Source organism: Limanda limanda, chromosome 16 (assembly GCF_963576545.1).
Source record: "Limanda limanda chromosome 16, fLimLim1.1, whole genome shotgun sequence".
Lineage (NCBI taxonomy): Eukaryota > Metazoa > Chordata > Actinopteri > Pleuronectiformes > Pleuronectidae > Limanda > Limanda limanda.
This window is the reverse complement of record NC_083651.1, coordinates 18116310-18131493: the sequence shown is the minus strand read 5'-3', so window position 1 is coordinate 18131493 and position 15184 is coordinate 18116310. Positions and strand designations below refer to the sequence as shown.

Genomic DNA, 15184 nt, shown 5'->3' with positions numbered 1-15184 from the left:
CAACAGAGTACAAATTGTAAATGATTGAAAAGACTTTTAAAGACAATTTCATTAGAGACAAAATGCTCTGCTATATTTTTTATTTAAATAAGCACGTCTGACTAAAACGCCAGAGTCAACAGATCTTAAAAAGACATATGAAAAAAATACATCGCAATAGCACTTCATCAGAAATATCCAATTATTATACACCTTTACATTTAAACACTTAAAAACATTCTGGTATACAGTTCATTATTCCTCACACACACACAATCATCAATACTTAGAGGACATACACAAGCACACACACACACACACGCGCATTTAAAGCAACATATTTTCCCCTCCAGTCAGTGTGTATGAATGAGATGCTCACTAGCTACATATACAGGATATCAACATACAGGGAATAAATAAACATAATTATCAGATCAGGAAGTCGTTCCTCACGTTACGATGGTGTAAAAATGAACTTACAACCTTCAGTGGTTTGTTATTATCATGTTCCATCAATATGAAGAAACGGATCATTTCCATACGACAGCAGTGGCACGCACATATTCATATTTGAGCACTTTAAGGACCATAAATCATCAATGTTATTTTTGCATGTTCTGGTCTATTTGGGACACATCACATGTAGTATATAATACTGCTGTTTTGAATAGAATATAAATGTGTTTCTCCAGATTCCTCACACACATGTTTCTTTGCACAGTTGATAAACAAAGTTAAATTTCTTTTTCTACTTTCAATTGTGCATTTACGCATTTTGCATAGGTCTGCAAATTTGTTTTTCTTGACAAATGAGAATTAGTGGCTTCCTGGAGGACAGGAAAACACATGACACCATCTCTAACGCCACAGCGGTAATGTAAAGTACATGCAAGTTGAAGTAAGTGAGGTAAAACATGCAAAAACACTGAATTCATCACAAACTTACTTTTACTTGCAAAAATTTGTATTTCTCTCACACACACACACACAAACACACACACTCACTCACTCAAACCCACACAAACATTTACATAATTAATTTGCAGCCCTGAATGCAGGTGGTCAAATTTTTTTTTTAAAACAGTGAAGCTAACACACGAGCATCTTCACTGTGAAAACCATCATGACACATCACAGTATGAGAGACGGTGAGTTTCCGTGCGTGTCTTTCAGGTGGAGCAGTTAGAAGTAGTCTCTTCTTCGTGAATCATCACTCGTGAAGGAGGGGTTCCACTGGGCGGGGTAGATGCAGGAGTGGCGAGAGCCCGGCAGACCTGTGAACGGGTACAGGCCGTTTCTCTCCAGGTCCGAGTTACGCAGAGCAGGCTGAGGGGATGGATACAAAGAGAGAGAAAATCAACATGTTTTTCATTGACAGTTTCCTCTTGTCAGGTAGAGTCACTCATCAGTTTTATCCAAACACACAAAACGAAACCCCGACTTGAGCAAGAAAGACACATTTAGGAACAATCACAATTTAATAAGAGTGTTTTAGAATAAGAAGGGTATTTGAGGTGTCCTTACAGAATAGTAAATGTCAGTCATCTGCAGCAGGTTCTTGGTGCTGCCGTTCTCTTGCATCTCGATCGTCTCTCGGCCCCACTCCATGGATATGCGGTTATTTTTGGGGAAGTCGGCGTAAGGGGACATCTGCAGATCTCCACTCTTGAAGATGATCTTGTTAATGTCATTCTTATCTTTCCTGGGAGATAAAAACAAACAAATTAAATCCCCTGCCAAGTTTTACAGTTGCACTTTTTGGCTTGGTCCACGTCCCATCCACTAACTTGGAGAAGGTGGCGTTCATTACATATACTGCAGCCAGCCACCAGGTGGCAATCAACATGACTTGGCATATCTTTTGTTGAGCTGTCAATTTATCGACATTAGATTCACACGAGATTAATAGCAAAACAGGGACAACGTTCTAATGCAAACAATATCTGCAGACTTACCTGCAGCAAGTGACAGTGAGAGCGATGATGAGGATGAGGAGCATAGCGCCCCCTGCAGGTGATACCACAACTGCAATCAGCTTGTAAACTGCAACATCAAAAAACCAGATACAGTATTAAATACTACACATAAAAAAATCAACGTACACAACAATCACACGATGAGAAAATAAATGAAATGTTAATTTTTACAGTGACTTACAATTTCCACAGTTGAATCCTCCAAATCCAAACGTGCACCTGAAAAGCAGAGACAGAAACTGCAGTGAGAATATGATCCTACATCTTTTAATCTATCCTCTTATACTGTAGGTAGAAAAAAAAATAGAGCCAAACTTACAGGACACAAGTGCCGTTTTCCAGCTTGTAGCCATCCCCACAATCTGGAGAAAAACATTTTGTTCAGAACAAAATCCAATTACAGTTTCCTCTATGGGTTACCAAGGCCAAAAGTGTTTTACTATTATTAAGTGTTCTTAATTTGTATGAATCTACTTTGCCAGGAAGGAAACGTGTATAACAGAATTGTAACATTTTAATTGTATAAAATTATCTGTTTTATATTTATTTTGTCTACTTTTGGGCATGTCATGCTTTTGTAGTCAAGGCTCCTCAGCTCCAGGCCCGAAGAGCTGAGGCTTGCAGAATCAATGAGATCTTTTAAATTACTTCTTAAAACATATCTTTTTCTTATCTTTTGTTAGTTTTAATGAACGATTGTTTGGACAGTAGTTTTTTTTATTGTTATTGTTTTACTGCTGTGTTTTGATGTTTTATCACTACATTAATTTACTCCCCAATCTTGTTTCCCTCAGTCCTGACATTTTTTCAACCTTGTAATGCACTTTGTAACCATATTTTGAAAAGTCATTTTAAAATAGAGTTTATTATTTTTACTATTATTTTTATTATTAGTTGTAGTAGTAGTAGTAGTCATAGTATCAGCTTGAACCAGAAGAGAGAAAAAGTGAGCTTACCGAGGCAGGACAAGTCCTCAGGATTGTGTTTGTAGTATCCTTGAAGACACTGGCAGGACGCTGTGCCTCTGCTGTCTGAGCACGAGGAGCGCTCGGGGTCACACTGAGCCTTCTGAGCCACACACAGACTCTCCGCTGGAACGCAACGTGGACAGAGTTAGTACCGACACAGGAATCTGATCAGAAACTTGACAACTTGAGATGTCCCAAGAAGTTGGAAAACACCAAACATTTACTTTGTCATATCCCAGGGATGTTGCAACAGGGTAGACATATTGTCTCAGTTACTTTAATTATGTACTGTCGTGCTAGCACAAGTACAATAAAGTTCTTGAATGTTGAATTCATGTGTACGGTTCGGTCGCTGCATTCCCTTGATTCACTATCAGGTTTCATCTCAAGAAGTTACATAATATATTAACCCACCAGCCATAGGTACTTTGAAAGCCACTTTATTATTAATGTTATTATAATCAAGTTATTATTAATGATATTGAATGATGTGTAATATTTTCCCGAATCTATCATGGCACCTTTCACAGGGGACAGTTTACAGATGCATTCTGCCCTCTAGTGGCTCTGAACATGTTTTTAACTTTGATAGTGGGGCCTCAATCCTGGAGGAAACAGTATTAAAATCAGAAATAATCATTATTATGTTGTATACAATGTGGCTGTTGTGGTTCTTATTACCGGTATAAGTGAGCTGGTGGTGCAGCACCATACGGCAGTGCGCCATGGAGGAGCTGCAGTTGCTCAGAGACATCTGGATGCTGTTGTAGACTTCAGCGCTCGTCACGTCGCTGGAGATGGAAAACATGTTGACGGCAAAGATACGAAGCCCGTCCTCTTCTCTGCAGGAGGAGAGAAGACGTCAGCACAGACGTCGACACTGACATAATGCTCAGGCTGTATCATTTAGACTGAAACATATTGCAGTTCTGACATACAAATCAAAAGGTTTATCGAAGAACTCACTTCTTACTCAGAGTCGAGCGGCTGTAGCCTTGAAGGATCGACAACGACGCATTGAGCTGCAGTGACGACAGGAAGAAAGTGGGTGTGAGTTACTTGTGTGTGAGGTCATTCCGATTTTCTCAGAAATGAGCAGAGAGGACGATGCAGTGATGTGGACGGCCGCTCACCAGCTGAATAATCTCCCTCTGGATCTCATGCATGGTGGAGCTCTTGAAGATTACAGGGTCTTGTGGCAGCCTGTTGAAGCTGAACGTTCCCAGAAATGTCTTTGCTGTGAACGTGCATAAAAATCAAAAGCAAAGGAGTTTGAGAAAATAACTCAGCTAGAAAAATAATAATCAGTATGTATGTGTGCAGACAGGGATCTTACCTTTGGTGCATGTGCGTCCGTCCTCGAGGTCGAAGCCGAGCGCACACTCGCAGCTGAAGGAGCCTCGTGTGTTCACGCACCTGGAGCCGACCGGGCAGGGGTCCCTCTCACATTCATCCATATCTTGGCATACAGAACAAACAGCTATTACAATAACACACCAACTGAATCCATGGAGCTTAGACCTAATCTCTACATTCCACACTGTTCATTAGTATGAAATATTTTTCAGGAAATGTCATGCTTGGATGCACAGAGATGGAAAACTTAAAGCAGTCAGGAAAAAGAAGAGCAGCTCAAGAGAAGCTCACCCTGGTTGCACGTGGGTCCTGTCCACGCCTGCTGACACTGACAGGTGAACTGATGCCTATTGTAGCTCACACACATCCCTCCGTTCAAACAAGGGTTCGACACACAGGGGTTTCCTGGAGGTCAGACGGGAGAACAGACATTTTAACATAAAATAGATGCCACTGAACCTTTGGAAATGATCTTATTCTTATTATGTCTTATTAATCTCATGATGTAAAATGTTTGCGATGCCCATTTCCATGCCACACCTCATTTTAGTATGTTTATATTTTTGGAATAGGTGAGATTCATTTGCATGGTGCAGTAGCTGGACAGAAGTTTTCATTAATTAAAAAAGGCTCTATACCTAAATAGACCACAACCCTTTACACACGTGATTATTTATGCCTTTGTTTACCTACTATTTGTGTCAAAATGGCTTCTGTGAAAAAGGATTATTATCAGTTTACATAACCGAAAGAAAAGAGAGTCTCACTAACAACCTTGGTTTAAAAGCTGCATGTCCATAATTGCTATTTACAGTGAAAGAAGAGAGTGAACTCACTTGGTGGTGGTGGTGGCGGTGCCTTGGTGGGTTGGATGTCAGCTGGTGACGTAGTCACCACCAGCTCTGTGGTCCCCCTATCACTCTGTCTCCCGGTGGTGTGCAGGACCTCTGGGCTCCTGGTCGGGGTGCTGTGGGTGTTGGGCGTGGTGACATGCTGGTCCTGAGAGGTGGTGCCTCCCAGAGTGCCCGTTTCGATCTGCAGGGTGGTGCCTTTTGTGGGGTTAGCACTCTCTGTTGAGGGACCCTGGGTTTGGCTCGGTGACGCACGGCGAGTTGTGTGCCCTGCTGTGGTCTGCAGGGCTGGGGTGGAGGCTGTGGTGAGGGGTGTGGTGTAAGGGACGGTGGCCTCGGTGAGTAACCCTGACGTCGTGCTGCTGCTGGTGCTGCTGCTGAAATGGGAGGATGAGATCGCTGGTAGAGGAGGGCTGGTGCTGGATGTGGTGGAGGAGGCGAAGGCTTTAAAAGTCTCTTCTTCTGTTATCTGTGATCTGTTGATGAGATAATAAATAAATCAGTTTCTCACTGACTACTGACAACAACTAACAATGTCTTCATTACTACAACCTAGTTCATCTGAGGACTGACATGACAACTTCTCAGAAACTTAAAACTCTAATGGAGCTGAAGTTCTCTGTTAAAACTATTTAAAAACATACTGTAATTAAACTTAATCTAAGTTATATGACTGTTCTTTGATGATATACATGAATGCTCATTTAAAAAATCTACATTTAAAGTTTGAACAGGGCTCATAACACCACCTAGTGTTCAGTCAAGTATCTTTCCGTGAATTATTTAAAAAAGTGTAATAAACAACACAATGTACCTTTCTGTGACAGTAACAGGTGAAGTGTTGAGAGAGAGTTCAGTAACCAGCACTGGAGTGTCTGTCAGAAAGTCATCCATATCATGTGTACTGCTTCTGACTGTAGGGGGCGCTGTAGTCAGACCCGGGCCCATGCTCTCCTCTCTGGTCTGGGATGACAGCCCCTCGGTGCCCTCCTGGTTCAGAGTGCTGAAGCTCTGCGAGGCCTCGGTGGAGCTTCCCACATCAGACACCGTCTCCATCTCTGTCCCTGAGGTGTTGGTCGGACCTCCTGCGGCTGAGGTGACAGGAGGCGTGGAGGAAACGGTTACGTCTGATTGGTCAGTGCTGAGCTCTGTCACTCTGAGAGGTGGCGTCGAGTCGGAGGTCTCCTCAGACTCTGAGGTGTGTTGATGCCAGGTGGCATTTGGTGGTTGAGTTAAACTCTGAGTTCCTCTGGACCCCTCTGGGCTCCCAGTCTCGGAAAACGTCCCCTTGAAGGACTGGGTCATGTGTTGCTCTGTTGCGTCCCTGCTGTCAGTCCCAGTGGATGGGGCGCTGTGGGTGTAGTCCTCCGTCTCTGTGGCCCGAGCCGGAACACCCCAGGTAGAGGGGGGCTGATGGGAGTTGGAATCCTCTGTGAATGCAGAGGAGGTGCTGTTGTTAGAGGAGGAGGTGACGGACAGCAGGGTCCTCTCCCCGGCTCGGCTGATGTCTGAGGAAGTGTAGGTGCGGTCGGTGTGGATGGCTGTCTGCGACGCCAAGGCCGTGGCGTCTCTCAGCTGCAGAGTGGTGTCTGGGTGGTCCTGGGGCCGGCTGGCGTCCTCTGTCAACGTCCAGGATCTGGCTTTCCAGGAGACAGGGTGTGAGACGCTGGGCACCAGGTCTGTGATACCTAAGTCATTCCTGCCACTGCTGCTGCCGCTGCTAATGCTACTGATGCTGCTGCTGCTGCTGCTAATACTACTGATACTACTGATACTACTGATGCTGCTGCTGCTACTGATGCTGCTACTGATGCTGCTGCTACTGCCACTGCTAGTGCTGCTGCCACTGCTGCTTCTGCTGCTGCCACTGCCGCTGCTGCCACTGCTGCTGCCACTGCTAGTGCTGCTGCCACTGCTGCTGCCACTGCTGCTGCTGCTGCCACTGCTGCTTCCACTGCTAGTGCTGCTGCCGCTGATGCTGCTGCTGCCACCGCTGCTGCCACTGCTAGTGCTGCTTCCACTGCTCCTGCCACTGCTGCCGATGCTGCTGCCACTGCTAGTGCTGCTGCTGCTCCTGCCGCCGCTGCTACTGCCGCCGCTGCTGATGCTGCCACTGCTGCTTCCACTGCTAGTGCTGCTGCTGCCGCCGCTGCTACTGCTGCTGCTGCCACTGCTGCTAATGCCGCTGCTGATGCTGCTGCTGCTGCCACTGCTGCTAATGCCGCTGCTGCTTCCACTGCTAGTACTGCTGCTGCTCCTCCCACCGCTGCTGCTGCTGCCACTGCTACTAATGGCGCTGCTACTGCCACTTCTAGTGCTGCTTCCACTGCTAGTGCTGCTTCCACTGTTCCTGCCACTGCTGCTGCTGATGCCGCTGCTGCTGCTTCTGATGCTGCCGATGCTGCTGCCACTGCTGCTGCTACTGTCTCCGCTGCTGCTGGCCTCAGTCGTGGCTACAACAAGGGTGGAGGAGAGCGGCTCAGTAGAAAGATTGATCTCTAGTGATCTGCTGCTCGTTTCTGTGAAGGTTTGTGTCTCCTCTGTGTCTGTGGGGAAACAAAACAATGTTTTAAATGAAGAGTTCTCATCTTCAGACAAGAAGAACAACCCTGGCGTGTTATTACAACTTCACAGTATCAGGGCATGGTCACACATTCGTGAATGCAAAGGGAATATAGCAGGTCAAATTTCACCAAAGTTTAACTCCATGTGAAGCCATGCTAGATTTGCTCCGCCATAAGAATCAAATGTTTTATTCACCCCCTCAATCGCACTGATTTGAAGTGAACCTGAAGGTGAAGGTTTGCCACTGAAACATTCATACTTGTGACAGAGCCCTTAGTCAATTAATTTATTATTAGACTGACGGAAAAATACTTTTAATCGATGTATCAATGAAACATTCATGGCAGATTTGCTGGTTTCAACCTCTCAAATATGATCATTTAATCACTTTTCGAGTACATTTTTGTTAATATTTTAAATGAAAAAAATATAATTTCTTTTATTACCTTGCTATCTAACCCTCAATTTTAATACAGTAGGAACGTTGAATTGGCTTCCTGTTTGTTTTGGCAATAATTTTAGGATTTTATTGATGACATTTAGATCTTTACACAACCTGTGTGCAACAAGGATTTACAAACTTCCCATGAGCCTTCACGCCATTTTAGATCAGCTGAATGTTCTAGTATATAAATAAAGCTTATTATAATTATCATTATTATTGTTATTATTTTTTTAGGTGAATGTTTGTACTGGTAATCTAAACTCTTAATACTTGAATCACAGTCTCATCGACAACTAGGTCGACATATGGCTTTTCATGCGATGGATGTTGAAATCAATATTCCTCTTCAGTCTGTTTTCTTCCAGCTTTCTCATCACAAATTCAAATTACAAACTGTCAAAAGTGGAACTTCCACATGCTATGGCCACCTGAGGGCGCTGACCCTGCAGACTGTGTGCAGCCTGCAGAAACGGGGGGGGGGGGGGTTGCTGTGAGGTGCTGTAGTTTGCTGCAGGGGCAATAACTTTTGGGTGGAGAACAACTGGCAGCCGAGCTTGTCTGCTCTAACAAAGGCTTTATGTCCTAAATATGGCGGTGACGGCCTCCACTGGGAATCGGCCGTTTCCTTCCTAAAGCTGAGCGAGCACAAGGCGCTGGCAGAAAACTGTCACCATGGATCTGGGCGTGGGTTCATGTTCATTGTGTGTTTTTATTGTTCTTTAGGTCGTATTAACTAAACCACACACTTCCAGAAGTGAAATTTCAAGAAAAGTATGAGGTTATAGAGTTGAGATTGTTGCTTTATTTTGACATTAACATTTGACAGTGAAGCAGAGATCATTGAGAGAGAGCCCTGTTTGACTCGTCCCTGTCAGATTCAGTCTAGGGGTACTGACTGACATTAAATTAAATTAATCTGTAGCAACCTTCCCTGAAAATGGTTTTGAACTCGCTACTTTAAAGCGGCAATAATTATCATTTGTCCACTTGGGGGAGAAGAACAAACTGAGAATGCAACAGTTACATATTACAACGTTTATCACTTTTTAAGTGGATTATAGTATCTCTGCATTTTTTTAACTATAAACACATCTAGCAAACACAAGCTAGCATTAGCCTTTCATGTAGAGATTATGTGCATATGACAAGATTTAATCCCAATATTTACCCCCTGTTAGCTCCATTTTGGTCTCCACCAAATTGTTAATAAAATATTGGGATTTTTATTAACTTTGTACTGAACTTTGTTTCGAGGCAAATTTATAATTTTGTCTAAATACTGTCAAAATTTTTGTAAATTAAAAAAATTCAATGAAAATACAAAATAAACCAAACATCTGTTTGCTGAAAGACGCTAAAAGACGCCGAAAACTTTGCGGTGCTAAGGGGAACTACTGAGTTGGATGATAATTATTATGCATTGCAGAGCTCAACCGATTCAGTTGGCTGAAAAACATTGGCCGATATATACATATTTTGAAGAGTAAACGTCAACAATGCAGAACCGGTGTGCATTTATATTAAAATTATATTTGAAAGAGTTCCGTTTATTTTCTTGATTAAACATTTATATTTTTGGTTGTATTTATGTTTTCTTTGTATTTATAGTTATTTATTTGTTTACGGCTACACTGTAAAATATCAAGCCTCTACTAAATTAAATATCAGCATCGGCATTGGCCCTCAAATATCCCTATTGGTCAGGATCCAATGGAGGGGCACAGGATCCGTTGTTGACATCAAGATATTACTTAGTTATAACAAAGATGAGTGGTCTCTCTCTGACCTAAAGCCTTTTCTAAGCACACCCCAGCATTCTATGTGTCTGATTCCCAGGACTGGAGCAACAGCAGTGGGAGCCTGACACCTCCTGACATCCACCACACAGTGACCAGCAGCCACCATCCAATGAAGGGATGGAGTTCAAGTGTCACAACAGCTCATCTACTGGGAGTGTTGTAGGGAGAACTGGGCCACCAGACTCTATCGTTCTCTCTCACTTCCTCCGCATGTGTCTCTCTCATTATTTCATTTTCTCTCTTCTGATCCAGCAGAACTCAGACTGGAACGTGGTGTTGGCAACGAGTGAAGGACACTCCCAGATTCTCTGCTGTTTATCGCTCAGCTCTCAACTCTTAACACAGTTGCCACTGTGAGGATTTTTTCCACATCTGTCATACTTCATAAACACTGTGGCTTGGCATTGTAGGTATATGCAGTATGTTCCAAAACAGTAATGAAAACAGCTGATTGAAGGAGGTAGCAGTGTTGTGAATATTTAATGTTTAATTTACAAATAGGAGATTTTAGATGATGACTTTTACTATTGTCACGTATCTAATGTTGATTCGCAGCTCAGTTAGTGAACCTGAATGACTGGATCACGGCAGGAAAGCTGCACTGGGGTAAAGGCTGAGTGAATTAAGTGATTTATTTCCACTTGTCATTCCTTAAGGCTCCATTATGCTTCTACGTATCCGTTTCTCTGAGAGGGTTGCACGGAGAGCAGAGAGTCTTTTTGATTTTTACCTCTCCGACGACTGTACGTTGAAAACAATTCACCGCCAAACCCATAGGTGGCGCAACGGAAGACGAGCTCAGAGAAGCCTACCCCATTTGGGAAGAAGAAGTCCACGTGTGTCTGTTTACCTCTGTCGACTCGCCTCCCACACACTGAACCATGGCAACTAACAGAACTAAATAAAGTGACACCCAGCGGGTCAAAATGCTGATGTTATCGTTTCTTAGCGCAGCGGTTCTCCGGTCTTGTTTCCGAACTGTGTTGCTGATTCCACAGCTTGAATCTGCTTGAGGCTACAAGGAGCTAGCTAGCTCCCATCCCAGCTTCCACACACAGTCAGCAGGGACTCCCGGCACTAACTACTACCCAGTGTTTTCTTCTAACCTGACGGTATTATAGAAACAGTGTCATGATAGAGGTGGAATTAAAGTCGTGACAGCGGGTTTTTTGCACCGTTACCACCGCAGTTAGCATGGTGGCTAGCCCGCTAGCCTAGCACGCTAGCGCCGTTATGAAAGCTCGTTATAACGGTATGTGACCGTGCACACATGCCGTCAGTGCTCTAACGAGCCACCGTCAGCCGGACAACTCTGCTGGCTTAACACACACGTCACATTAATCGTAGAATCATAGTTGTGTTTGGGTTTGTTCAGACACAGGGAAGGAAGCAGGAAGTTTGAGGTCCGGAAATGACGTCATACGGAAATTATGTCGTTCGCGGACAATCACAGCCAAGGTCTGTCCGTTGGGTCTCCGAAATAAACACGGACAGTTAGAAAAATCAGAGGTGCACGAAAAGCTGTCCGAGGTGCTCGGAGAGGGCGTTCCATGACGGATAGGGCGGTCTTATGTATCCGTTTTAGAAAAGACGTAGAAGCATAAATTGGCCTTTAGGAGCATCGCCAGTTTACATGTATTATTATAAAGGGAAAGCATTGTGGTTTTTAGCTGAACTGAGCTCATTGGTGGACTCTACTGAACTCTACCGTCCTGCATACTGCACATTGTAAGCAAACCTAACCTTGCTGTGTCCAAAAAGCAGAGGTTGGAAATGATTCATGAAGGTTTCAATACACCTTATCAGGGTTTCCCCCAGTGCTGTATAGGCCTGGCGGGCCGCCAGGCTTCCCCCCCCCCCCCCCCGCCAGGCTAAGCGTCGATTGTTTTTTTTATTTAAAAAAAAAAAAAAATCCGTCACTCGCGCACATCAACAACACTTCACTTCCTCATTGAGCCCCGATCAGAGACATGGCCCCGATCCCCAAGCAACCATCCTATTGGTCCAAACAGTCACATGTCCCACCCAGACCCATTCACTGACCCTCGGACATCAGAACGCTCCTTCAACACAGTGTTTTACTGAACATACGTCACCTTCACTGACCGTCAGACATCAGAACGCTCCTTCAACACAGTGTTTTACTGAACATAAGTCAAAACCAAACATAAACATAAACCTAGTCCGTTACACTATTAGGCTGCAGCTATTTGGTTTTATTTATTTAAAAATAGGGTACTTCTTATTTCATACATTTTCCACAAATATGAGGAGGACTCAAATAGCCCTACAAAGTTCTGTGTTTAATTTATTTCAAAGTAGGCCGACACTTGCCTGTGTATTTTGTTTGTTTGTTATTTTGTTGCTTGTCTGTTTGAGTAGCTGGCTGAAAGCAAATAAGTAGTAGGCTTACCTTTTATTGGTAACCAAACTGTTACGGTTCATTGTTTCTGAAATAAGAGGCCTGACTGCTATGTTAATGCAGCACAAAACAAAATGTAAACAAAGGCTCAAATATTAAAGTGCAAAACTGTAGGTTTAAACTAGCAACTCCAACGTGATAAAAATAAATAAAAAAGAAGGCTTATAAGTTAAGTCAGCAGTGCAACTCAAAAAGATATCAAAGTATCTATTTAACCCCTTTTCAAAATAAACAAGTTAGGTGTGCATATTAAACAAAGTGCAACATGTTTAGAGTATAAGAAATAATGGTGTCCAGCTCAAAATCCGACTCAACAACCCCCCCCCCCCCCTGGGGGAAACCCTGCCTTATCAACATCTGCATGAGCTGGGGTTCAAATGTCAAACCCCCCCCCCCCCCCCCCCCCTCCATCAGCACAGTGGTGAGTAGATGATGAGGCAATTTTCTTTTTTTGGGTGAACTATCTCTTTAAGGTGGATTAACCCTCCTCTTTACCAGAACCACTGAACATACAGTAAAAACCTTAACACACTTTTTACACTCAAATAGAAGTCAAACAATCCATTATCCATTGGATCCATTATCACATCGCTCCGAGTCGTATTGTGATAAATAATCATACTAATTTCCTTATTTCAGTCAGAGAATAAAAGTTTGAATCTCTAATGGGAATAATGGTTAGTTGCAGCCTTTAAAACAGGCAACCAAAACAACAAAAACAATGCACCTGTTGCATTGAACGGTTTCCTATAAGCTGAAAATGCAGACTTGATTTTCAATTCACTTATTCTAATAATTTAAGTAGTCAATAACAGGATGTATCATCTTCACTGTGGCTACAAGCAGTGACTTCACTCTCAATGTTGACACAATAGGACTGAACATTGTGGTGGATTACGATAATTATTACCATATGTCACATTATTATCTATTTTAAAGTTTAAAGTCTGGTTTTTGCTCCTGAGTAAAGGTTATGGTTTACAAATCTGAGTTATATCCATTATATGTTAAGGGCTAAATCATAATTATTATTTAACCTTTGTTATATTGCTGTGGAAATTACATTGCAATGATTATTGATTGATTACTTGATTTATTTCACAACTCCACCTGTAATCATAAATTAACGTTATTGTTCTTAGTACTGAAGCTCATGTTAATGTTGTGAGAGTGAAAGTAAATATATGATCCAGCCACTCTCATGTGGGACAGGAGGTTAAGACTAGAGAGTGTTAATATAAAGGTAAAGAAGGGACTGTTTATAAAAAGTTTAAGACATGGATTTGTTTATATAAAGTCTAGGACAGTGGATTGTTAATATAACATTTAGGACAGTGTATTGTTAATATAACGTTTAGGACAGTGTATTGTTGATATAAAGTTTAGGACAGTGGATTGTTTATATCAAGTTTAGGACAGTGGATTGTTTATATCAAGTTTAGGACAGTGGACTGTTTATAAAAGGTTTAGGACAATGGACTGTTTATATCAAGTTTAAGACAGCGGAGTGTTAATATAACATTTAGGACAGGGGATTGTTTATATAAAGTTTAGGACAGTGGAGTATTAATATAAAGTTTAGGACAGTGGAGTGTTAATATAAAGTTTAGGACATTGGAGTGTTAATATAATGTTAAGGACAGTGGAGTGTTTATATAAAGTTTAGGACATTGCGGTGTTAATATAAAGTTTAGGACATTGGAGTGTTAATATAAAGTTAAGGACAGTGTATTGTTAATATAACGTTTAGGACATTGCGGTGTTAATATAAAGTTTAGGACATTGGAGTGTTAATATAACGTTTAGGACAGTGTATTGTTGATATAAAGTTTAGGACAGTGGACTGTTAATAAAAGGTTTAGGACGGTGGACTGTTTATATCAAGTTTAAGACAGTGGAGTGTTAATATAACATTTAGGACAGGGGATTGTTTATATAAAGTTTAGGACAGTGGAGTATTAATATAAAGTTTAGGACAGTGGAGTGTTAATATAAAGTTTAGGACATTGGAGTGTTAATATAATGTTAAGGACAGTGGAGTGTTTATATAAAGTTTAGGACATTGCGGTGTTAATATAAAGTTTAGGACATTGGAGTGTTAATATAAAGTTAAGGACAGTGGAGTGTTAATAGAAAGTTAAGGACAGTGGAGTGTTAATAGAAAGTTAAGGACAGTGGAGTGTTAATAGAAAGTTAAGGACAGTGGAGTGTTAATAGAAAGTTAAGGACAGTGGAGTGTTAATAGAAAGTTAAGGACAGTGGGGTGTTAATAGAAAGTTAAGGACAGTGGAGTGTTAATATAAAGTCAGTGGACTAACACCATGAGGGTGCACTTGCCGCAGCAGGCCTCAGGGACCAGTGTCTTACCGAAGTTCCCCCCCTCAGCAGCAGCAGCAGCCCCGGTGTGTGTGAGCAGGTTCCTCTGTGATGGGGATAAACTCTCGCTGGAGTATGAACTTGAAGTCGCGTTGTTTAACACGCTGCTCAGTTCATCCGCCGAGGTGGAGTGATACGATCCGGGATCCGAGCTGTTGCTGGCGGGGGTCCCTGCCCCGAGGGGCCGCGGCAGACCCAGCAGCAGCAGACACAGAGACAGCCCGAGGACGTGATTCAACAACCACGTTTCCATGATCCTCAAGACCGCAACACAGTCGCCGATAGTATCCGGGAAGTCGAGTGAATGCCGGGGTGGTCTCCCGGGGACAGCATGAGAGGAGCGGGTCGGCTGGTGGCGAAGTTCTCTGAGAATGAGGATAAATCCTGGCGGAGTCCGGAGGAGAGGAGCTGGTGCTCGGAGGCGCACAGCGCGGGGAGCGGGAGATA

The 15184-nt window shown here is 42.9% G+C and overlaps 1 protein-coding gene across 1 annotated transcript; it reads right to left on the bottom strand.

Annotated features, from left to right (window-relative positions):
• Nucleotides 1-71: 71 nt before the first annotated feature.
• Nucleotides 72-15163, bottom strand: heg1 (heart development protein with EGF-like domains 1). Its single transcript, XM_061089029.1, has 14 exons — nucleotides 14729-15163; nucleotides 5945-7676; nucleotides 5116-5606; nucleotides 4571-4684; nucleotides 4260-4382; nucleotides 4057-4160; nucleotides 3890-3945; nucleotides 3605-3765; nucleotides 2912-3046; nucleotides 2275-2317; nucleotides 2137-2174; nucleotides 1935-2022; nucleotides 1504-1681; nucleotides 72-1305 (listed from the first exon to the last, which is right to left on the bottom strand). The coding sequence occupies exons 1-14, from the start codon at nucleotides 14988-14990 to the stop codon at nucleotides 1162-1164; spliced, it is 3669 nt and encodes a 1222-aa protein (XP_060945012.1). The 5' UTR covers nucleotides 14991-15163; the 3' UTR covers nucleotides 72-1161.
• Between the last annotated feature and the right edge of the window lie 21 nt (nucleotides 15164-15184).